Consider the following 25,073-nt stretch of genomic DNA (forward strand, 5'->3'; position numbering starts at 1 on the left):
ATCAATAAAGGAACTTGTTTAATCAATGGCCTAGTGTAATTTCCCACCTATCCCTTCTGTTATAGTTCAGAGTGAGTGTTTGTGTTACTGTCAGAAGTCGGGGAGCTGGAGGAAGAATCTGGCGCTTCTTTTAACATCACATGTTCATCTATATTCACCTCTTCCTCATCCACCTCTTCCTCTTCCTCTTCAGGAGTTTGCTGCTGAGCGGAGTCCAATTCCTGCGTGTCCATGAGTTTTAGGAAGTCGTAGAACTCGGCAGGGGGAGGCCAGCTTTCCCCACCCAACATCCCTACAGACACGGAACAAGACAGAGATCTATAATTACAACGCAGTGTGTAATGCAACACAAACACACAAAGTTTTCTGTTTATCAGTTTTAAAAACAATAAAACCCCTTTGCTCCTTAACCTAAAAAATTAATATTGACAAATAGCTCAACATTTACACGTTAAATCAAGGTAATAATTTCCTAAAACTTCCAAGATATTGAATAATGACAGATAATAACGAGGTTCCCACACATTAGAACTTTTTCATGACTTTTCAAGGACCCCAAAAATATTTTGTTTCTTGCCCGGTGTATTTTAAACGTATCAGATTCAGTCTCTGTTTAAACAGAATGTCAGCATCCCACATAATGTATTAGGACAGTGTTATATTTGAAAAGCCTACAATAGTCTCTGCTGTTACATTTTCTGGCTGTAATGAATGGTGTCATTTTAGGGATTTTTAAAGAAAACCTGCCTTACAATAATGTAGGAAAAACAACCAAACAAAAGAAAATGACTGTAAAAGTTTTCTATAAAAATCGCAAACATTTTTCAAAGAAAAAAAAAGTCAAATCTTTTTCAAGAGGGCATGCTTTTCTAAAAATACAGAAATAAAATAAAAGAGAGAAAAAGATCAAAATATTTGTAAGAAAACCCTAAGAAAAACCCTAAAAACATTTTTCTTAAAAAATAAATAAATAAATAAAATATAATAACTTTTTAAAGTTTTCTAAAAATAAATGGCTTTTTTAAATTAGTTTTTTTTAAGAAAACATGCTCTCCAAATTCCTTTTTTGTCATATTAATATAATTTGATTTATTACACATAAACATTTCCATGATTTTTCCGAAACTTTCAATGATTTTTACACGTTCCATGACTTATACAGGCCTGGAAAATGTAATTAATAAATTCCATGACTTTTCCAGGTTTTCCAAGACTGTGGGAACCCTGAATTAATAAAAAAGTGACAGATTCCACCCAGAAGTCAGCCGTAAGTTTCAACAGGTTAAACTTCAGAGACCAACAGCCCAAAGCCCAAAAGCAAAGTTTACACTTCCAGTCAAACGAAAAGTTCTGCAAGCTGCCCTGCAAGGAAACACAATCCCAGGAAGCTTTAACGCCGCCCTGCATCTCTAAGGTTGCAGGTCTCTGGTTTCTCTGCTGAGAATGGATGGAATGTGCTGCATGACAGTCCTTGAGTTCGGATACACCGAGACGAGTCACAGCGAGACTACTGCCTTATCTCGGCTTCACTTGCACCAACTACAGAGATCAAAGGTCAAGGGGTTAATGGCTCTGGGCAGTTGAGGTTTAAAGCATCTACAATCATCACCTTCATTTAAAGGCCCTGTTTACGTTCATTACACATGTCCCTGCTCAGCTCAGAGCCTTTTGCACACGCCTCTCACATTCCTCAGACGGGAACGCCACAAGCTCGATCCTGTCGCTGTAAACTTCTATGGAACATGTATAATTAAATGTGTGACTCAATGACAGATATATCAGCTGGTTCCTTTTCTCCAGCGCTATACACTGAAATAGGTTGAAATCAAAACGTCACATTGTTTCCATGTTAAATTATTCACATCTTTCTATGGAAATATGTAACACGCACGCCGTTCTGGATTTCCTTGGAATTTTTTCCTATCTGCAACGTAACCTGCCTCAGCCCATTTTATCTATTCTGTTAAACGTCAATGGAACCACATTAATTACAATTTGATGGCATTTGCTTTTTGTGTTTTTCAGTCTGTCCCTCAGAATTTAAGGTTCTACTAAGTGTCTTCTGATGCCTTGTATAAAATTTTATATTAACAGTTGCACATGCCCTACTATTTTATGACCTAAAACAAGATAAAATGAGCAAAATAAACAATCAAAACTATAGCTTGCATATAAAAGGTTTAAATGCCATTACAATATATCAGAGTGAGTTCCACTTTTAAGTGCAGGACTGAAACAAGGTGTCTACAGGTATCAGACACATTCATTTTATACTTTTTAAGACATTTTTTCAAGATATTTTATTCTTTTTTTTATTCTTTTTTTTATTCTAAGCAAATTTAACACAGATTTTTACAAAACATCTTTTTTTTATCCAAGCATTGCAGGTAAGTATAAAGGTAAGTAGTATACGTATGTGATCCCATGCAGTTTTCTGAAGGAACATGGATATTAGAGTGAGTTAGGTGTGTGTACATTTTGCTAATGGGTAAGTGCAAGTGTAAAGTAAAAAGGCAGTATTAGATTCATATTAGCTGTAAAGATTTTTATCAGAAAAGAGGACTTTCACACAGAAAAGCTTAAATTAAAATATTAATAAATGCATTTCGATAAAGTGTTTGCAGCAATTACGACAAATTCAAATTTAAGACTATATCTATCAAATTTAATTTAAAGCATTTTAAGACTGTTTCTGTTTATCTCATGTAAACAGCAGACACTGGGCCATCAATGTGCTAACTGGAGCCATCATGGTGGAATTGCACAGTGTGCTGGAAAGTCACTGCAGGTAGCCACACAGTAAGTGCGTGTAATTAGGTCAATCAGTGCAAAGAGGAGCGTCACTGCTGCCGTTAAAAACATCATTCTCTTGACTCCTGCTGCTTGAGCTGCCATGTCTGCTTTTGTTGTTTTTGTTGCCTGCTCACTCATTTGCTCGCTTTGTTAACAGTGCCGAGAAATTCTAATTTCTGACAACCAAGACTGCATTAAATAGCACGTGTAAATGTGAGAGCATAATTGGATTATTCATTAGAGAAGAAAACACATCCAGATGCAGACTGCATTTCAATAGACGCCAAAATGGTATTAATGCTAAGAACAACAAGCTGGAACAAAAATGAATACATTTAGAGAGCTATTAGAGTAAATGAATAGAGGGGAAATGACACAGAAAATGGCTGGTGTGTCTTTGCCCTGTCTCATTAGCTTTTCCCGTTCAGTTTTGCTTTAATGCAACTATGGCATAAATGTGTTGCTCTTTGTGTACACACCTTTATTCTTTTCTTGCTTGATTTGTAACATCTTTGCCTCAACACTTGTGTCTTTAACATTTTTTGCATGCAGCATGGGGTTTGTGGTGGGTTCAAGTTTTCGAATGCTTGGTTAGCTGGCTTTTAGAGCTCTGCTGTAGGTCACAAAAAATGATACCAATCTGGGGCCAGACACAGATTCAAATATTTTTGAACTTTCTATTTTTAACTTACTACTTTTAACTTTCTGAGACCATGGAAATAAAATACTGGAACTCTTAATATAAGGTGGTGTTCCCTTCTAACTCTTTGCTGTGCAGCAGCAGCATCCCCACCCCCACTGCCCTTACCTGCTGCTGATTCAGTCCCTTCTTCGATCCTCTGCAGCCACTGCAGGACAGACGAGGCCACTATGGGCGTGTTGGGGGGGTACTGATAGATCTCACCTCCAGAGGGCAAATGTGTGAGGACCAGAGCAGGGAGGGGGGGCATTGAGCCCAGATATGACCCCAGGACAGACATACCCACTGGAGTACGCCCACTGGAACACAGACCAACAAAATACATGAAGTGTGCATGATGGATGGAGCAACAAATCCAATTCCATCTATTGGGGTCATTTTGATGAATTACTGAGAAAGACTGATCAATAACATTGATTAATGTATGTACAGGTGGATCCAGCAGGTCAGGTATGGCTCCATCCTCCCCCCTCCCAACTCCAACACTCCTCTAATCTCCTCCACCAGCGCCTGGTTCTGCCTCTGCCCGATCTCGTCCTCTTCCTCTCCCACAAAGAGGAGGAGGAGGGCTTTCCCCAGGGCGAGGAAGGACGGCAGGTTCTCCACCGTCAGCTCAGGCTGGGAATAAAACAGGAAAGAGAGATGAAGAGGAAGTTCACACGTTATTCTGGTCATTTCTTCTGCAACATAGAAAGACAAAAGCGTGACGATTTCATCAGCATCCAACACAAAATGAAGGTTTAGGGAAGTTTTGGCGATTGCTTTTATAAAATCAGCACAAAGCCCAGTTTCTGCTAAATACCTTATGATTTACACATCAGTGTTTTTTACTGTTTTAAAGCTACAACAGGCTTTTATAGCAATGAACTTGCTTGTGAGTGTCAGCACAAAGCATGTTAGAGGCAGCAATTTTTATTATTATTATTTTTGTTATTATTATTATATTTATCAGATGCCGCACCATTTCTCCACCTTCCATTTCTTCAAAGTTTTACTGTTATTTACAACCACAAATTAAAATTAGACAGTACAAAAATAGTTTGTACCTTATGCAACCCATCAAGCAATTTCAATAAGCCAACAAGTGAAGAGAAAGAAAAATAAACAGGACAAACAACGAAAGCAAAAGAAGCAAAAATAGCACCAACTGCAACTATAAAAACCAAGACAAAATAAATAAATAAATAAATAAATATGCTATCTTTTTGTAGCAAGTAAACAGTTGTGCATGATTCTGACGTTATCAAAGTAAAGCGTTTTAATTTACTAACTATTTCATCTGTTGTCTTTAGGACATAGTTGCTAAGAGGGGTGAACATACTGCGTTATACTCATCTCATGAGCTTATATTCATGTGAATTATTATTTCAAGTTTAGCTATTTTCAAAAGTGAATTTCCTCCCTTTCCCAAAGTCTGCTTTTAACTTGATGGACTTATGAGGCCTTGCTGCATTTCAGTCTTGGTGAAAATGAGGACAACAGCACTACCTAAAGGGACATTTTGTGATTACACTTGAACTATTTACCTTCACAGCAGCAGAAACACATCTGGAGCAAAATCCATCCGTGCAACATAAACAATAAACACTCGCAGGGGGGGCTGAACTTGTCTTGTTGCGACACATGCATTAAAGAGCACTGTTTCCACAATGCTTTATTTGTTTAGACTAGTGTATTACGCTGCTCTTGGAGGCATTGAGGAAACTGCGTCCAAACTGAGAGGACCCACATGTGGAGCTTGTTATCTGCGACATACTGTGAATAATTCCATCTTGGCTTTCGCATCATTTATTTACAGCTATTTCATTTCATGAGATTTAGAGGAAGATAGGTTCACGATGTGGTTTGAGAGACGCTGGGTTTGAGAATTTTGGCTTTGTCTGAACTGTTAATCAGACAATAATAAATAACTTTGTTTAGTATTTCCAAATGCAGACATGGCTTTATAACACAGACAGACAAACAAGCACATAGTTTTCTCACCAGCGGATGCAGCAGTGCAGTGTTTATGTGTGAGAGCAGCTCCTCAGCAGAGGTAGACACAGACAGTATGGAGGGATGAGTATGTGTCCTCCAAGATGGAAACACCAACACTGCAGGAAGGTCAACGGTGTGCTCTGCCACCCTGCGCACACACATAAAACCAAAACATGGCACACAGCAGAGAGAGTGAATTCTACCCCTTAACATCAGTCTTTTCCTTTTCATCTTTTGTTTCCATTTTGTTTTGTCAAATTCAGACTAAAGAACTTGAAGCAGTGGAAGTGAACGAGTGAATTCTAACTTTAAACTGTCGGGACAACCTTAAAACGTGAATGATGAGGCTGTTACCATTTCTCAGCCTGCTCATCAGTCAGCAGTGCAGTCAGCACTTCTCCTCTCAGTGACTGTGCAGCTTCAGTAAACACCGGTACACCTGGCAAGACAGACAAACATCACCATTACAACATCATATGATGTCACTGACAGTGGACAGGTCAATGTTTATTCAACAGGGGATCAGACCACTGACATGGTAGATTACTGCTTTGTTTCTTGAGCCAAAGCCGCCCCAATTACATACATATAAATATGCAGGTGCTGACGACTTTATTTGCTAAGTTTGTGTCAGTCTGCATTCCACTTTAAACGCATTTGAGTAGTGCAAGCCACTTCTTTTGATTGAGCAGTAGTCTAAGGAGACAATCCGAAAGCAATATATTTCTTCAAAGTGATACTGTCATTTTTATATCTTCCAGGGCCGAAGAATAAGGTTGTTTACTGTCAAAATGACAAGAACAAAATCAATGAAAGCATTCTGCTAAGTACTGTGCAGCCCCTCCAGGAAGTGTGATGTGGTGATCACAACAATAAATGCAAATTCAGTAGAGCTGCAACGATTAGTTGATAGAAAAAAGAAAATACCGCCAACTATTTTGATAATCAGTTAATTGTTTCAGTTATTTATTTATTATTACTGGTTCCTGCTTCGGAAATGTAAGAATAAAGACTACACAATGAAGCATGAAAATAATTGTCAAATAAGTTAATAATGCAAACAATCATTTGTTAAAGCCCTAAAGTTCAAACAAACCCCTTAAATTCTGCATGACCTTGCAATTTTGTCAAATCACTGCAAACCTGACTAGTCGTTGTAGTGTCCTGAGTCTCTCCGATCACAGCAGTCCCCCATTTAATGTCACCAAACTCACTAACTTGTATCTGGTTGTGAAGACGTAGATGTGTTCAACACAGACATCTCACATTTACAAACAACTTCTACAAAAAAAGGGCTTCTGTACGAAAGTGAGGGCGAGCAGTTTTTCACCGTGTTGTCGTGGCGCACAAACAAAAGTCACTTTTCTACCACAAAACACTTTTTTTCTGATTTCTGAAACACGATAATAACAAACAAGACATGTCACCATAACAGAGGCTGTTGCAATCACATCTATTGTACGTGTGGAGAGAATCAAGGTGATGTCACCCACTTGCACTCACTTTACAGTAAGGATTAAGTGACACCCACCACGAAGTCTATAAAATGTTTGCTTGGTTCTTGTTTCCCCTCTGCACCCTGATGAAGACCATGTGTCAAAACTGGTTGGTGTTTATATACAAATAACCATGTTCTGAATAAAGGCTTTTTAACCTAATTCAACTGCATTTGTTCCTCCTCCACACATGAGCGCCTGAAGTTTGTTTTTTTCCTCCCACAGAAAGGAAAAACATTGAATGTGGCTCGTTTTGCCAAACCACAACAGCCCCACCTCGAACAAAAGAACCCCGTAAGCAAATTAAATACATGCAAGCACACATTCTTGGTTGATTACTTCATAACATGAACGTAGAATTTCCCTTGTTTACCTTTCAATTGTAAATAGTTGCCATTGTAGTCAGAGTTTTGCAGTGTTTTAGTGTCTGAGAAGGATTTAATTCGGCCCCACTATCCATCAGAACACGGCAAAAGTCATCTGCAGCAAATAATGCGCACTGATTCATGTGTCACACCAACACACACAATTACAGCGTCCTTACCTGCATGTGTTTGAGTCTTGAACAGTCCCAGCACTCTGTCAAGCTTATACACAGCTAGGTCAGGCCGCGGCGCTTCTTGAAGGAACGATATCGCTTCTTCTCGAGTGGACAGTAGCACAGGAGATGCTAGCTGGCTCCTGGTTAAAAAAAAAAGAGACAAATACGCATGTGTGCACAGATAGACACCCATACAACAGCTAAATGCATTATTCACACATCTACTTCTTACAGAACAATTAATATGAAAAAAAAAATAAAACAATATGAAACAAGAAAGACAGTAGATTGACAGTTCCTGACTCTTAAACCTAAAAAGTCTGAAAAGAAAAAAAATAAAGCTATTCCAAAGACAGGCAGCAACATTTTGTCTGATTAGTCTCATTGTGCTTTGAGGAGACAAGGTCAAGGTCTGCAGGTCATTATAGGACAAAAACATCCTTAACTTTAGAACATGTGAATGCCATCTACACAACGTGGATTTATATTCTCGTGCTGTTTCATGTGAAATCATATACATGAGTGTGTTTCCTGTTATTTTCTCTGCATGATTCTGATGCGATCATGTCTTTTCATTTGTTGAATCTTTGTCAGTAAGACACTGCCATAGGTTGCTGCTCTTGGGAACCATTGTATGTCCTTGTTGTTGCTGTAATGATGTCCAAGACAAACATCCCCACAGAGACATTACAGTTTATTTTAACTTTTCTAGACTTCCTTGATCATATATGGGGTTTTAGATGAGCCAGTATCACATCTTCAGATGCAGTGCACTTTGGGATTTGTTTGCTTTAATGATGATGATCATGTAGTTTGTTTATTTTACTGCTGCACAATATAGATAAGACAGAAAAGGTCAAAATCAGGGCAGCAGAGTCTGAGATATGCCAACTTTTCATGGAATGGGTCATAAACACTGGATACTACATTTCCCATGATGCATACGTGATAAAGTCAATCATAAGGGCATTACAGCGAGAAGATTAAAAGAGAGTTGACAGAGCAGATCCAGGTGAACCTTAACAACTCAGTCTTTGAGAATGAAATCACCTGCTGATTTATTTTATACATACATATTCAAGTACAGATTAAGAGGTACTTTTTTTCATTTGGCAGCTTCTTAGATCTTGTTTTGTTGTGTTTTTTTTTACTTCACTACTTATATTTTATACAGAATCTGAGTGTTACTCTGAATTGCTGTTACTGTTTGCAAACTACATGCGTGATAATTTATGTTCAGTTTTTACAGAATATATGAGGGCAAACTGTAACGCTTATGCTGACATACGAAACTACAACATTATCTTTGTTGCAACTGTTAATTCTAGAAATTGATAGCAAAATATTTTTAGTGTTTTGTCATATCATCAAGAACATTGTTATTGCAAAAATACCCTGAAATACCGTGGCAATATCAGGACCATATCACCCACCCCTACTTCCTAGGTGAACTGAAATGGATTTGTAAATCCTTCTTTAACATTGTCAAAAACCAAAATAGCTTCAACAGTGCATACCTTGTTGCTTGAAAAGTTGGTGTTTATTTGAATGTTGCACTCTCCATCAATTGGATTGAGAGGGAATGTTTAATGTGATGTTATGTAACTCAGCTCCAGATTTCAAAATCACTTCAAAGACAAACTCATGTCTGTAGATTCTTAGAAAACTCACAGCAAGATGAAGCGATGCAGCGCCTCACGACCCAGCATGCCTCTGTAGTGCTGGGCCGGCTCCTGGGGTCGGAGCAGCAGGATGCTGGGGAAGGCTGTGATTGGCTGGAACGGGAGGGAGCTGCCCGTCTGAGCAGCACAGAGGTCGGTCCACTCTCCACAGTCCACCGCACTCATCTGGACGTCCGAATCTGAAAAGATTTATAAATCAGGAAAATATCAAACACAAGTTATTTCTCAGCTTTGTCAGACTCTAAAACCTGCTGCCATAATGACTGTTCTTGCTGTGCTCTTCTGTTACCTTCAAGTATCTCTGCAACTTCAATGAAGGAGCTGAGAATCGACATTGAAACAGCATCCCCTGGTAGTGAAAGCAGAAATCACAATTAATTCCACCGACATATATTTCAGCTTTTAACACCAGTTTATGTGCTTCCTCTTGTTGACAGTCCTGCAGCTTACATTTGAGGTAGAAGAGCACCACCGTGTGGCTACTTTGAGCTACTGCACTGTGGAAGTTTTCAGAGGTGAGTTGGGTAATCAAGTCCATATCCAGCAATTTGTCTCGGTTTTCGTAGACAGACATTGCAATTTCATCATCAAGCCTGAAGCCTAGAGGCAAAAACACAAACACATAAACACAGATGCACTCGCCATTCTCTCTCCTCCCCGAAGTTTAACTCCTCTCTCTTATTTTATCAAAAGACACTTACCAAAAACTGAATCCTCCCCCTCGTCCTCCACCACCCCCTCATCCTCTTTATCTTGATTTTTGAAGAGCTCTAACACCTCATCGAGGTCTTGTAAGGTCAAATACTTCACCTCTGAACTCTCAAAGCACACACACACACACAAAGGTAAACATACATGGGTATAAACAAGTAAACTTATTTTGTGTGTATATAAATGTGACCATCATACCTTCTCAGGCAGTCTGTAAGCAGCATTGTATTCATCGGGTGTTTTCACTGCAGGACTCTGCCTGATAATACACACACATACACACACACACACACAAACACAAACACACAGTGATAAAGGTTGATTTCGACTGTTTTTGTGAGAAAATACTATTATACTATATAAAATATATAATACTATCAACTATCTGGTAAAGTAAAGATACAAAATACAAAAGAATCAATTAGACTACAGAACAAAATTAGGATGCCTAAAATTTTGATAATGGTGATGTATTCAGATCTTTGTTGTATGATGCACCTGTATCTCTTACCTGTGTACGAGCACCAGCAGAGCGAGGCCCCGGAGCCTCCAGGCCAGAGTGACGGCTGTGTCCAGGTCTAGGTGCTTGGTATCAGGACGAGAGAACAGGAAGACCTGGGGGGTTTGCTGGTAGGGGAACTGAGGGAGCTGGACTGAAGAGGGGTCGTCGTAAACCTCAGACTGGCAGCAGAGGGACAGATATAATTGTGTTAAAAATTAATTCCTTATTTTCACTTTTTAAAAAGATTTTTTTCTGACCTTTGCTATGAAAATCTGCTGATTTTTTTTGGATCAATGATTCTCAAACTTTCTACACTGCATAACAAAACACAAAATGACTTCATCAATGAATTAATTAAGCTAAAAAAAAAAACTCTGTTAAAAAAAAATCTTGTCACAGAACGATCAACATGATAGAAAAACAAAAAAAATTATCTCCCATAAAATTCTTCTGTTTTTCTTGTGAATTAAATCAACAACTTGATTAAACAAAAAAATTACAACTGGATATAACAAGTAGATATGCAACCAGTGACAAGAGGTCAAAAGTAGACATTGTTCTGATTAAGGGGTAACGAACAAAAAGGGAGATTAATAGCCTGATCATTTCAGCTCTAATAACTTCAAAATAAAAAGTTTTTTGTTTTGTTGCTTCAGTTTACAGTATCTCACAGCGGCTCTATATTTCCATCCTACTCACCACCAGTGGAGCCTCCATGAGCTGCAGGAAGGAGTGCAGGCTGAGGGTGGACAGGGGTTTTCTCATACGGGTCAGCGGACAGCGCTCAGAGGACATCATGGTTGTGAAGCCACTGTGAACTCGACAGTGGAGAAACCACACTCGGGACGAGTGAGACACCTCATTGACACTGAAAGACAGACGGAGAGGGAGAGACGCACAGTTCATACAACTTGTCTTGTATAAAACATTCCTCGGCCTAATTCCGATTTTTTTCAAACTGCCTCAACATCACCACATGTAATGAATTAAACAGATGTTTTAAGACAAATGAACCAAGACAAGACGATTCTTTCCTCAAATTCTCCCGTGGAGCTGCCAGTGCAGTGTTTGATTTGGCTCGCTCCTGAGTCTGACTGACAAAAACTCATCAGTAGTCTACAGAAACCCCAGTCACTTTATCTTGATGACTCTACAGAATGGATCGAACCATTCTTCCAACACATATTTCCTCATGTTTTCTGGTGATGGTGGTGGACAGTGCTGTCTATCATGCTGCTGCTGAATCTCCCATGGGTGTTCAGTGTGAGGTTGAAAACAGAGGAGTGTGTCAGAAAGAAAGTTTAGCAGTTAGACCAGGGTTACTGCAGTAAATCAGACCTCCTTTTAGGGAAATACATTTCATAAATGACGTTTATACAAATATAACATGGATCATCCTTCCAGGTTCAACTTCAGGCTCCACTATGAGCCGAGCACTTCACAGCAATCTTTATGAAACACAATCTGCAGACTGCCAAGGAAATGGCATCTGATTCACATCAGAGGAGAGGAGAGGAGAGGAGAGGAAGGACATAGATGAAAGAAAAAAGGGAAAAGAAAAAGAAAAGAACAGAAGAAAGGATGGGAAGGAGAACACAGAAAATAAAAGAAAAGAAATGAAAGAAACAAAGAAAAGGAATGAAAAGAACAGTAAGGAAAGAAAATACATTGTGAGAAATTAGAAAGAAAAGGGAATAAGAGGAAAAGAGAGAAGAGGAAATTTTAGGTAATGGAAGAAAAAAAGAGGAAGGAAAGAAGAGAAAATTCTAGGAAATTTAACAAAAGAAAAAGAGAAAATTATATGCAAGGAAAGAAAAGGAAAGGAAGGGAAAAACAGAGATGGAAGAAAAAATGGGAAAAGAAAAAGAAAAAGAAGAAAAGATGGAAAGGAGAGGCAAGAAAATTAAATAAAAGGAAGGAAAGAAAGAAAGAAAAGGAGTGGAAAGAGCAGTAAGGAAAGAAAATACATTGTGCGGAATTACAAGAAAAGAAAGTAAAGGAAATTATAGAAAAGAAAGGAAAAGAAAAGGGAATAAAAGAAAGAAGAAATTATAGGAAATAGAAGAAAAGAAAAGAAAGAGAACTAGAACCAGGCAAGGAGAGGAGAGGAAAACTGGGGACGGAGTGGAAGGGACAAAAAGAAATGATAGGAGTGAAGAGAAAAGAACAGAAAAGAGAAGAGGAAATTATAGTAAATGTAAGAAAAGAAAAGAGGAGAAAGGAAAAGAAAAAGTACCCACCCCAAGTGCTTCAGAACTGGGCCCCCAGTTATGAGGATGAACTGGTATTTGGATCCGTACACGTACGCCGTCTCCATCATCGATCTGTGCTCTAAGTGATACAATCAACAGAAACAATAACATTCATTTAATCAGACAGTGAAGTCAATCAATCAGTGAGACAATCTGTGTCACCATTCTGTCTCCTTCTTTTTGTACCTTGTGTCCCCAGACTGCGGACGTAACCCAGCACGATGTCCTTATTCCCTCTGACTGCCTTCTCCATGGCCAGCAGGTCGGTGTCTGTGTGGACGTATTTAACCTCTTCACGCAGAATGGCACTGGAAGAGAAACATAGAGGAAAAAAAAGATCAGTTTTCATCTCACTAAAGATGAATCCAGGTTTATTCTAAATTGCATAAATAAATGCAGTAAAATATAAATCAAGCAGTAAACTGCTGCTTACTTACAACAGGACCTCAGACACTATGGAGTTGACGTCAAACACAGTGTCCAAATCAAAACCCAAGAACTCCTTCCCACCCCTGACAGGAAGACACGTGCTGAGAGTTAGAGCGAGAGACAAATACAACAGCTCCCACAACTGCCGCGCTCCACGCAACCCACCTGAACAGAAACGCTGTGTGCACCCTTTCCTCTGTGCAGTATGTGTGAACCAGCTCCTTATTGCAGCTGACCTAACCAGGGAGAACAAAACCACACTGAACTGCCACGTCTCCATCTGTTCACCTGCTGGTATCTGTTTCCACATGTGAAAGTGAATAAAAACTGAGCTTTAATGATAACTTCTATGACACATCAGTGTACAGTTACAGTTACCTTGCCAACCAGAACTCCATAATCCTGCAGCGCATCAGCAGACTTCTCCAACTCCACCAAGAAGAGCGAGATAGTTGGAGAGACTGGAGACAGAAAGATTGTCATCCGTGAACGTGAAATGTTAAAGGTCCCATGTTGTAAAAAGTCAGAGTTACATGCCTTTTTCAAATTATAAAGTATGTTACAGGCGCTGTATAAATACTGTGAAAGTATCAAAACACTAAATCTACAGAATAGGGTTGCAATTGTATTAGATTTTCAAGGTATGATAACTGTTTCAGAAAATTTTACCGTTTCAGGGTATTACAGAGTTATTATTTTCAGTCAGAAGGACCCTCATAGGAATAATTTCATGCAGTGGAAATTGAGAATTTTTTGCTTCAGCGCCACTAAGCAATTTTCAGAGCCAACAGCAAAATTCAATTGCAATAGCCAGGTTTCAACCTCTAGAGGGCAGTCACTATAAACAATACATATGATTCTGCACTCAAATGTCAAGAGATGGACCTAGATAAAACAACAACACTATTAAATTCCCATATATATCGCTTGTCAACTGAAAAAAGTGGTTTGGGGGTTCAGTTACTCTTTAAAGAGAGAGGCGCTAAAACATTGCATTTCGAACAAAGGGGCAATATAGGAATATAAAGTCAATCAGTTTGAGAAATATATGTTTTTTAACATTACAGCATGGAAACATGCTCTAGTGGAAACCCAAAATATAAGTTTGAACCTGAAATAAGCATAATATGGGACATTTGAGTTATTTGTAATCATTGGCATCATTACATTATGTGCTAGGAGGAATACTGTGAGTGTATCATGGCTCTGAAATTGGTTGTTTGAGAAACTGAAGTCAATTTTACAGCTGTGCTCAATGTTAGACACTCAATATTGTGTGAGCAACTTACCTTGATGCTCAAAATAGATGAACATCATCTTTCCAGAATGCAGTTTCTCATAGAAGTCTGCAGCGGTGTACTCTATCAGGTCTGATGTGTTGGCCTTCTCTGTGCATCCTCCTGACCTCATCCACAGCAGGAAAACAGCAATACACATCCACATGGTGGAGGACAGACTGTGTTGTGCTCTCTGTTATGAAAGATGCAGAAGTGTTATCACCATCAGTGAATAAACAGAAAAGAGATGTTGTCTGTGCATATGTGTTTAAGAGAAAAACATGATCAGATGATCAGAAATCCAAAAAGGATAATAATATGAACACTCATTATTATTTCCTAATGACCTGCACTATGTTATACACTGATATATATATAATTGGCTCATGATAACTCGTTCGTTAAATTAGTAGAAAGATGCCAGCTTGTTACCTGAGAAAGTCGAGGGGGGTTTAAGTTCAACTTTTGTCTTTCAAAGAGGCACAAACGTCACAAACCACAGTTAAAACCGTGGTGAAAGGAGTTAAGGTCATTATGACGCGAATTTTAAGCAGCAGCTTCTTCTACGCCTGTAAAATCCCGAAGAAAGTCCAAAAATGGCGCTTTCTGCTCCACTTAGGAATGTATGTCACGTTACTGCTAGCTGCTTCATTAGCTCAGCTGGTTAGCTGCCTCCTGACAACGCTAACATCTGGAAATATAAAAGACACGTGTCGGCGTATGTCCGTGGGTGGTGCAACGTTAGGCCAAGTTTTCAAAGGCTATTTTTCATAAAGTTGCACAGTGAAATTTGAAAAAAATGTCCTCAGAGAATGATGCGCCATATTTCGATAAACTATGGCAAGCTGCGCGAGTAAAATCAGCACTTCCGGTTGCCGTTTAAAAATAAAAATATATAATTGAAAAATGTTGAGACGTTTCCAGTGGTAAAAGAAGTATTTTGATCCATTACTTAATTAAAAGTATGAATATCACACTGGGAAAATACTCTGTTACAAGTTATAGTCCTGCACTAATGAAGTATTTCCAGGAAAAGGCAGTTTAAGTATTACATGTATAAGTACCAATGTGGAGAAAAAGAAAAACAAACACCCCAAAACTAAAACAAGGAGATAAAAACTCAAAATTATTCAAAAGAGAGAGAGAAAACCCTACAAAATTTTAGATTTAAAAAACATCTCAGAAACCCTAAAATTTGCTTTAATAAACACCCACAAACATAAAAAAAACAGAAGACTTAGGCCTAAATAATTGTCACAATCTTTTCTGTCAGTTGACTGCTTCATTTTTCTTTTCTTTTTTTCTTTTTTTTTTTTTTTAAATCTTATGGTATTTGGTATTTATTTTGGTATGGTATGCAATAATCTGTAAAGTAACTTAAGATAAATGTAGTGAAGAAAGTAAAAAGTATATATGTGTATTTTTATATATATATACTTATATATTATATATATAAAGAGAGAGAGAGAGAGAGAGATGTGATGTGAAAATAAAATACAAAAGTAAAGTACAAGTACCTAAAATTTAGACTTAAGTACAGTGTCCTACTTAGTTACATCCCATCACTAGACGTTTCTTAGTAAGTGAATTTTCATACTACTCGTATTATGAACACGAATAAGACGTTTTAAGAATCTTTTGCTAATTAAAGTACAGCTGTTTCACAGTTGCACTAAATGTTCACGACACCATTTTAGGCTTTTATTTTGAAGGCAAAGCCACATTTCCGCAACTGTGAGTTGACGTAACCGTCTGAAAAAAAAAATTGTTTTGATACCCCTGTCTCTGCGAGAGACGCCCACGTGCGCCTTCGGACCAATAAAACCAGAGAGCAGTTTTGACTTGAACAAACGACCAATCACGAGTGCACAGGGGGCGGGTATTAACGCAGCTGACATCATCATAAACTAATGGAGTGAGGGAGCTGTGGAGGTTGGGCGGCAGGATTGACCAATGAAACGGCTCACTGGAAAAGTGGGTGTGAGGACGTCGCTCTCGTTAGGAGGTTTAGCTCGGAAACTGGCTAGAAACTGTGGCTCCGGAGTCAGCTGTTTTGCAATCAAACGAGCCTAGTTTTGAGCCAAGATGGCGGCCCATGAAACGCAAGTTTCCGTTTTAGTTGAGAGTAAGGGGGCGGGTTTAAAACTGCATCACAGCTGATCTGGAGGTTTTTCCCCCCTTAAGTTGTTTTTGCAGAGAACAGCTTTGCAGAGATTCACAGGGGGACCTCTCTCTTGTTTTCTGTCTTGTTTTTTTTAACCCAGCGCTTTTTAAATCTAAACCCCAGGTTTTCTTCGGATTTAAACCCCAGCGCAGCTTCATGATGCCACTTCTTGTCAGAATAAACTCTTTTTATCGCAATTTTTCACCCGAATACTGTCGTCTTTTTTGTCATCCACGGTGTATTTAGCCCAGGTCTGACCCAGTTTCGGTGTTTTCGCCCCCACAGCATCCCATGTGTTAGCGCGAGTCGTCAGTGGAGATGTTTTCGGCAGGAGAGGAGGTTAATTCCCATTTGTTTACCTCACTGAAGGAGTCCCCTGGAGCTGCAATCTCCCCAACACTGGAGCTCAGTCTGACTACCGTCTACACCGTCCTCTATTCCTTCTTGTTTGTTTTCGTTTACCTGCAGCTCTGGCTCATTTTGCACTACGGACACAAGCGCTTCAGCTACCAGAGTGTGTTTTTGTTTCTGTGCTTGCTGTGGGCAGCGCTGAGGACGACCCTCTTCTCTTTCTACTTTAAAAATGTGGTGCAGGCCAACCAGCTGCAGCCTCTGGCCTACTGGCTGCTCTACTGCTGCCCCGTCTGCCTGCAGTTCTTCACACTCTGCCTACTCAACCTCTACTTCACACAGGTATGACTGCATTGTCTGTGTCTGTATGTGTTTGTGAGAGAGAGAGAGAGAGAGAGGGAAGGAAGGGAGGGAGGGAGGTGGGCGTGCAGTGTGTGTGACCTGATTTCGCAAAAAAAAAACAGCTGACACTGCAATTTTGTGTTCACTGTATTCATATTTTTCACATTTGACACACACTTTAACTTCCATACAGGCAATTTGCACTCTGTTCTGTCATATTCTCTTGATTATTCGGAGGATTCCTATTAATCCAAGGTCCTGTTACCAACATCATCCACCGCCCTGTGGGCAAAAGCTCTTCAAGGATGAATACCCAACTCTACTTAAAAGTGCACCCAATTTAACAATTTATCATTGTCGCGTTGCATTTGCATAAAACGGCAAAGACAAAAGATGAGCTACTGAAAGAACAGCTCCCATGAGGCCTTGACAGTGCTTCTTTGGCACAGGGTGGTCAAATATTTGTGTTTTTTCTGATTATTGTATAGACCTAATGATTGATGAAGGGAATATATCAATAATAAATGATAACAATAGTTTGTTAGCTATAGATGTATTACTGAACAGGCCTACCGGGCACAGGCCCAGAGTCCCCACACTTACAGAATTAACATCGAATTAACATGTACTGACTAACAAAGATGACAACTAACCTCAAAAAGACCACAGGGACACAAAACAACCACAAGGACACACCTAAAAGACCACATATAGACACAAAATTACTGCAAAGAAACACAAATCAACCACAAGACTCAAAATGTCTGCAAAGAGGCAAAATTTGAACAATAAAGGACAGTAACTGCCTCGAAGAGACAAAGCAACGACAAGAAAACTCATGATGACCACAAGGAGACACAAAATTACCCCAAAGAGACATAAAATAACCACAAGAAGACTCAAAATGACCACAAGGAGACACAAAACAACACAAAAGATGCAAAATTACCACAAAGAAATGCAAAACAACCACTAGAAAATTCAAACTTACTGCAAAAAGACTCAAAATTGCAGAAAAGACAGAAATTATCTAAAGGGACACAAAATGACCAAAAAAAGACAAAAATTAACCCAAAACGAGAAAGAAATTTACCTAAGCGAAAAACACAAACCAGTAAAAAGATGCATAACAACAACAAAAAGATGCAAAACCACAAAGTCTGTATGTCTTGCTCCTATGTATGAGAGGTATTGGGGCCCTTTGCATATCTATGCTGAGGGGGCCCATTGTTTCATAATCCACCAATGGTTGCAGGCCACGATTAAACAGAAAATAAAAGTCAGATTTTTATATGGATGTGTGTGTTCATTTTAAATAGGTATAAGGCCTCTGACTCAAATCGGTGTGGTTATCTGAAAACAACACAAAAAGAATAAAGTTTGACCTTGTGCCACAATGAGTCTCGTCGTTAGGGAGGTTTCCACGAAGACAGCAGGGACTCCAGGGATTTGCGTCGTCTAAGAACCCTGCACATAACCCCCTGTACAAAAGAAAAAAAGAGACCCGACATATGAGTTAGTGGGCTTTAAATATGCTAATACCTTTAGACACAGTAAGGCTAGCTGACCCCCTCCCATTTCCATTTTTGCTCAGTAAAAAAGCATGTTAGCCAACCAAAATGTAATTTTGTGGGTGGCCTATGTATAAATGTCAAGACATGTTGATATTCCTAGCAAAGTCATTTTTTAAATTGCATTTTTTTGTGTGTTTTTTAATAATAGTGCACAAAACAAACCTCAATACACACATACACGTGCACACGCACGCAGTGTAATAATTACTGTAATATATATATATATATATATATATATATATATATATTATACATATTGTACCTGTGTGCTGCTGCAACATGCCAAAGAAACCGGACTGAATTTTCATGTTAGCTGCTGATTTTAATCAACTCATTCTTCAACTCCAAAGATGTAGCAGGATCAAGGACAAATTCAAATTTCATTTTTTAAAACTATGTTTAAAAAATGACTCATAAATCTACCTTGTACAAAGTATAAGCAGCAATAATGCATCGCATAAATTTAACCAATAACAAGGGGGAAAAAAGGGTGATTAAGAGTCTACAAATGAGAATAAATAAATAAAAATAATTATTATTTTAGGTGGTGGATTCGATCTCAACTCTTGTCAGAGGAAAAGCAAAGTAACTTGAAACGCAAGTTTTTGCTTGTAGCGTTTCTTTGAAAGCCAACATTTCATGAAGAAATGTGTTCACCATTGACCTGCATGTTCCATACCAGTGTGAGTTGATTGACTTGAGGCAGCGTTTTTAGGTTGCCGTTGGTTTAAAAGCTCTGCGGATTGTCTCAGTTTGCTTCCCCGGGGTCAGAGATGTTAAGATCTCCCAGTAAAAGCCTGTGTGACATTATATCGGCCTCCATTGATGTGTTTCATTCAATAAGTGGACGAGACTCAGAGCAAATGTCTCTGTCAGCGGCCTGTCCTCTCAAACTGTGCGTGTGTGTGCGTGACAGACACAGTTGGTCAGTCACAGTTGTTTCAACACCTGCCCACTCCAAATGTCAAAGACCTGTTTGTTCCTCTCTCCGAAAACACCTCCACACTTTGGGGCTCAGCGCCACAGTTCAATCACTGCTTCAAAGTGAAACTCGGTGTGTGTCTCGATCACACGCCGGGGTGTGAGTAGAAAGGACGCTCGTTCAACTGGCTGAGAGGAGATAAGGTAATGAAGTCAACGGTGTCATATGACTGCTGAATAAATATTGGAGCCCATCAGCTGATCTGCGACCAGTTAAAGCATTCACTCTGACTGAATAAACATCTTGCTTTTTCTCAGGTTGTTTTGCTGCTTTGCATGAAAGAACAGCTCTTTTTTTCCCCTCTCCACCAACAAAATGCAGTTCCTCCGTGTCATTATAGGTTTAACAGTATGTATCTTGATCTATGTTGGGAAATCATGTGACTGACCAGCTCGGTGAACAAACTTTTCCTACTTGTGGTTTCATGTCTAGCCTGGTCAGACTTCTGTAACAGATGATGCTTTTTCCGACAGTAGACTCATGAGTAGTAAAAAAAAAATGCTTTTATAGTCTCAGTCATTTAAAAGTAATCAATCAATAAAAGATGCCCCCGACTAAAAATCGTGAAACAAAACACTTAAGCATTTTAGCCTCCTTCAGCTTTTTGTTCTGGTTTTCAGCACAGTGACGTTGCTGTTTGGTTCACTCTCATCGGCCAGGCAGCTATTTTCAGGGAAAAGACCTGACTGTATGCAACCTACTCATCAGCAAACAGCAGAGAGACACAGTTAGTGAACACACAGTGGAGCATTTAGCAACTGAAGAGCCAGATATTTCCTGGAGATTGAGGGTTGACACCAAAACAGAGCAAAAACAGAGTGGTTATTTTTTTATATACATTGATCATGGGAACACAAAAACAAACCCAAAAGAACACTATATCAGTCAATTGCTATGCAAATAGGTAAACAAGATTTCAGTGTCATCTTATTGCAAAATGTATGTTTTTTTTCTGTATGTTTATGCAAAGATATAAATCATTTGCACACCTTTAACTAGACAGAGCCGCACTCTTAGGCCTCAACGTGCACTCAATCTTTAACTGGTTTCCAGTTGAAGACAGAGTGGTTGGAAACCACTGTCATAAACTGTGAGACTCCACTGCATTTTTATTCATTTTATGGTAGATGAAAGCACGCTTGCTGACTGATAACAGCTGATATTAGCATTTAATAATCATATGTATAATTGACTGACGGTGACTGATTTGGATTGTTTGTTTTAGCAGCCCAAACCAAAAAAATATGCATGCAATATTCGCGTTCATGAAGCCGGAACCAGAGAATATTTATTTTTCCTCAAAATATGTTTAAAATCGTAATTTGATTTTCAAAATAGGTGATCAAGTTATCAATTTCAGATTAAGTCGATGTACGTACATGTGCATAAAGTACACAAAGCATCATCACTTATAATTTGCCACAAGAAATTTAAACTGCAGAGCTTGCTCGACTGCACGAACACAAGCACAGAGAATCTCTTTCAGCACAGATCTAGCTCAGTGTCATTAATAATTTGCTCAACCAATGTCACAGCACAGTCCCGGCATCACTGCCGAACAGCTGTTAAATGTTGAACTCACAGAAAGTAATAAACCCCGCGAGTGGAACGCTGATATAACATCACACCACCGTCTGACACACTCACATGTGTGGAAATACTTGTGTGTAGTTTTCTGATGAGTCAGGCATGACTCCTGACCTGTCATATACTTCCCACTTACACATATAGCTCCTTCTCACTACAGAAACTAATATTGTTCAGTCAGAAACATACTATCAAGTCTTATTCTCTATTTAAGAAAAAAAAAAAAAGTTGATTTAGCTTCATTTCATCACTTTTTGAGGCACACACATACTATATGGTGCATAAAGTATGTAATCCGGTCATGTTCTGTTGGCTGGCTGCCGCATTTCTAGGTTACAAATTACCTCCTTCTGGCCTACATTCTCACACAAAAGGCTGAGTGTGTTAATGTGTGTCTGTGTGTGTGTGTTTAAACTGTCCCTGTGGCCATGGCACTTATCATATAACATTAAAAATGAGTCATTATCGTCATTAGTGATGCAGAGTTTGGCAGATAGGAGGCTTTGATCAGAGATAGTGTCGCATATATCTGAATGTTAGTTAATAACAAACATATAGACATTTCTTTTTTTGTGTGTGGAATAAATTACATTTTGGTAAACGTTTTTCAAAAAACCCTAAAGTCATTCCAGGAGGGAAGTGTTTGAGCCAGATCAGTTAAGTTCAGTGTCCCAGCTTTTGTACACTGAAACTGCACTTGTGTCCAGTTTGATGTTTTTTTTTACTGATAACAAGTTAGCAGCTGGTGGATGATATGCATGATTTTCAGCTTTAGTTTGGCTGGTTTTCACTATTTATTTGATTGTTTTCATGCAATATCATAGCCAGTAATAGGCAAATTAACATTTCCAGCAGCATATGATATTAAGACTCATTTTGTTAGCGTCTCTTCTAGGAAGGTAAATCTTTTTCATGTGCAGAGGCTACTGGGAGTCCAGTAAGATGACCTGAACTTACTGCCTGGCTTTGAAACAAGCGTATGGGTTTTGGGTTATGTAGCAAATTATCAAGCAGGGCTGCTTTATGCCATTATTTGATTTAAAGGCTTTGCATCAGTTTGATGAAGTGCTGTAGGTATTTAATATATCAGATTTGCAAAAAAATACATTTTCATGTGGTTATTATTCTATGAATTTCCATAAAATGTACAATATTGTGATTGCTCTGCAGCAATTAATTCAAATTACTTCTATAATTCCATGCAGGTTTCTGCATTTAAAAAAATACATGTGCATATTAAATGAGCTACTTCAGGAAAACAGTGTAAACACACTTTTTATACACATTTTCTTCAACTGCATATATGTACAATATCTTGAACAAGCGGCAACCTTTGGGGCTGAAAAAAAAAGCCAAAATGCCAAAAACTGCAGTTCCTCTAATAGTGCCCCCGCCCTCAGATTGCCTTCTGAATCTATGAAGTTGTAACAATCAGTGTTTTGTCTACCTCCGCTCCCTAAATGAGCTACCAAACCAACATCCACCAGAGAAAAGCACACTTGTTCATGTAAACTTTTAGCGCTGATTGATAATTAGCTGAAATACAACATTTTAAAGACCTACCTGCAGATATCAAGGCTGGTCAATGTTGACTGGTGCTGTCCTTTTTCTTAAACCACGCACTGTTTGCAAATTACAGACTGTCATTACCTTTTAACTAAATTTTGTTTGCATAGCAAAATGAAGTATATTGTCTCCGCCTTTGTCAACTGTCTGTCAGGCTAATAAGATATAAGAGTGTTTGTGAGGACCTTGTTTTCCCTCTCAATTATAAAATCATTTGTATAATTACATTATTTATTGTTATATAACAATCCACACTATTTAATCTGCAAAAAGAGGTTACTTTTGGCTTTCATTTGGACTTTAACCGGACCGAATAGTTAATCCTCAAACAAATAATGTTGTGTGTGTACATACACACTGTTGCGTAATGTGGATCCTTGCTCTGTCCCCTTGTTTTTCTTGTATTATTTAAATGTGTGCTGCGTAACTGTGTACATGTATGTGTGTGTGCACTTAAGTGACACACAGGAATCTCTTCAGGCTCTGCGTAGTTCACACTCTTCTCCTAAAAGAAAGCAATCCTTATTTAGCTGTCTCGCTCTTCTATCTTTTCTTAAATTTGTAAAATACTGTACTGGGATTATGGAATCGAGTATGTAAATATGTGTAAACATCACAGTATCTGTGTGATGACATTTTACTTTTCTTTCTTCAGGTGATGTTTAAGGCTAAAGCCAAGTATTCCCCAGAGCTCAGCAAATACAAGTGAGTCTGTACTTAAATGCTGTTGGTTTTTATGCATTGTGCAAAATTTTTGCTCCTGTTTTGACTTTTAATTACAAATTATTCCTAGAAAAACAGTCTATAATCTACCTTAATAATATACCATAATCTATTTGTCCCTCATCATTAAAAGACAGATATTCAGAATATGGTTGCACAATTTTAACCATTATCATTGTCCTTCCTCTCTACAACCACCTGTCTTTTCTTTTCTTCTCTCACACTCACAGTTGGTTTGCAGTTTCAACACCATGAATTTTAATTAGTTGTTGTTTATGAATAAAGTCACATTTGTTTTGGCCTTCCTCTTACTGTCTCTATTTTTCTCCCTCCAGGGTTCCTCTGCGTCTGTTCTTCCTGTGTCTCAGTATATTCTTCCTGGTGGTGAATTTAACTTGTGCATTGTTAGTGCAAGGAGCTCTGGAGCGCTCTGAACCACCAAGGTATACAAAAAAAAACACCATGAAAATAACATTTTCTCCCTAGTGTCACATTCAGCTCCCACAGAACAGTTTTTCTTGAGTGTCTTAAGTTAATCACCTTACTGTCTCCAGTGATGGGGGTATCAGACATGCAGTCCTGGCCCGGGTCTTGATCAACGACAGTCTGTTTGTCCTGTGTGCTGTCTCTCTGGCTGTCTGCATCTTCAAGATCGCCAAGATGTCCTCTGCCAACGTTTACCTTGAGTCCAAGGTAGGAAGAAAACTATCATGTGGAATAAAAAAAATAAATAAAATATTAGACTGTATTTTGTCACCAATATTACTTTATTATAGAAAAAACATGTCAGTATTTAAATCGAGGCATTGGAAAATTTAACTTTAAATAATGGTAGTGTACCTGAGGATCCATAGCATGTATATCTTGCTATATATGTTGCAATTACTTTATTACGCTTGCTGTATTATGCTACATTATATCCATACTATATGTTTTTATACATTTATAGTTAATCCTCTATTCCATCCTATGTAATATTACTGTTCTACGGTATACATTTTGTTATATAATATTACAACATTTTACCTAATATCATATCTATTTATTCTGTTCTTATTTTAGTTTAGTTCTTCCTTTTTTTTTAATATACCACATATTATTTATTTGTGTACTTCTCTTTCGGTCTGTGTGCTGCTGCAACAACCTTATTTACTTTCTGGGGTTCAATAAAGATTTATCTTATCTAGTTGAAAACATGATGCTACAATGTCAGGAAAGCTTATAGACATTTTCAGTATTTAGAATATTTAGTATATGCTTTTGCCATGTATCAGGGTTACCCTGAGCTGCAGGGCAATTGTTACATTATTCTAATGAACCAATGACAGTTTTTTACAGGTGGAAAAAAATGACTCAAGGTTGCATGGTTATCAATGACAGTGATCAAGACAGACATTGAATTTAATTCATTCAAATATATAAAA

General features: G+C 38.4%; 3 protein-coding genes across 5 annotated transcripts in view; 1 reads left to right on the forward strand and 2 right to left on the reverse strand.

The window, feature by feature from the left end:
• Nucleotides 1-24,268, reverse strand: txndc16 (thioredoxin domain containing 16). 3 transcript variants are annotated; one of them, XM_042513278.1, is made up of 21 exons: nucleotides 24,190-24,268; nucleotides 18,603-18,698; nucleotides 14,373-14,553; nucleotides 13,462-13,544; nucleotides 13,249-13,319; nucleotides 13,092-13,166; nucleotides 12,841-12,962; nucleotides 12,643-12,733; nucleotides 11,102-11,270; nucleotides 10,412-10,581; nucleotides 10,099-10,159; nucleotides 9,891-10,008; nucleotides 9,640-9,789; nucleotides 9,479-9,538; nucleotides 9,179-9,368; nucleotides 7,511-7,647; nucleotides 5,825-5,909; nucleotides 5,477-5,618; nucleotides 3,924-4,111; nucleotides 3,602-3,792; nucleotides 1-292 (listed from the first exon to the last, which is right to left on the reverse strand). In XM_042513278.1, exons 3-21 carry the CDS (start codon nucleotides 14,524-14,526, stop codon nucleotides 60-62), a joined length of 2,490 nt encoding a protein of 829 aa, XP_042369212.1. In that variant the 5' UTR covers nucleotides 14,527-14,553; nucleotides 18,603-18,698; nucleotides 24,190-24,268; the 3' UTR covers nucleotides 1-59. The 3 variants fall into 3 exon arrangements, with proteins under 3 accessions (XP_042369212.1, XP_042369210.1, XP_042369213.1); XM_042513276.1 differs by lacking the exon at nucleotides 24,190-24,268 and adding an exon at nucleotides 22,924-23,294; XM_042513279.1 differs by lacking the exons at nucleotides 18,603-18,698; nucleotides 24,190-24,268 and adding an exon at nucleotides 14,793-15,216.
• Nucleotides 16,523-25,073, forward strand: part of gpr137c (G protein-coupled receptor 137c) — a 14,418-nt gene continuing 5,867 nt past the window's right edge. Inside the window, exons 1-4 of the mRNA XM_042513280.1 lie at nucleotides 16,523-17,217; nucleotides 23,582-23,631; nucleotides 23,985-24,092; nucleotides 24,204-24,342. Coding sequence (XP_042369214.1) covers nucleotides 16,843-17,217; nucleotides 23,582-23,631; nucleotides 23,985-24,092; nucleotides 24,204-24,342 — 672 coding nt within the window. The 5' untranslated portion in view covers nucleotides 16,523-16,842. The remainder of the gene's footprint in view (nucleotides 17,218-23,581; nucleotides 23,632-23,984; nucleotides 24,093-24,203; nucleotides 24,343-25,073) is intronic.
• acp2 (acid phosphatase 2, lysosomal) overlaps nucleotides 24,268-25,073 on the reverse strand; it is an 18,078-nt gene continuing 17,272 nt past the window's right edge. Inside the window, exon 14 of the transcript XR_006107188.1 lies at nucleotides 24,268-24,354. The gene's annotated coding sequence lies outside the window, so the exon portion shown is untranslated. The remainder of the gene's footprint in view (nucleotides 24,355-25,073) is intronic.

The sequence above is a fragment of the Plectropomus leopardus genome, chromosome 24 (assembly GCF_008729295.1).
Source record: "Plectropomus leopardus isolate mb chromosome 24, YSFRI_Pleo_2.0, whole genome shotgun sequence".
NCBI lineage: Eukaryota > Metazoa > Chordata > Actinopteri > Perciformes > Serranidae > Plectropomus > Plectropomus leopardus.

Bases quoted from the DNA above. Each gene is read 5' to 3' on its own strand.
- txndc16 (XM_042513278.1), bottom strand. From the start codon at position 14,526: ATGTGGATGTGTATTGCTGTTTTCCTGCTGTGGATGAGGTCAGGAGGA. The intron at 11,271-12,642 runs GTGGGTACTTTT...TCTGTCTTTCAG, and splicing joins CCAGTTCTGAAGCACTTGGG to TGTCAATGAGGTGTCTCACT. The intron at 5,910-7,510 runs GTAAGGACGCTG...CTGTCTTGCCAG, and splicing joins CAAGACTCAAACACATGCAG to GTGTACCGGTGTTTACTGAA.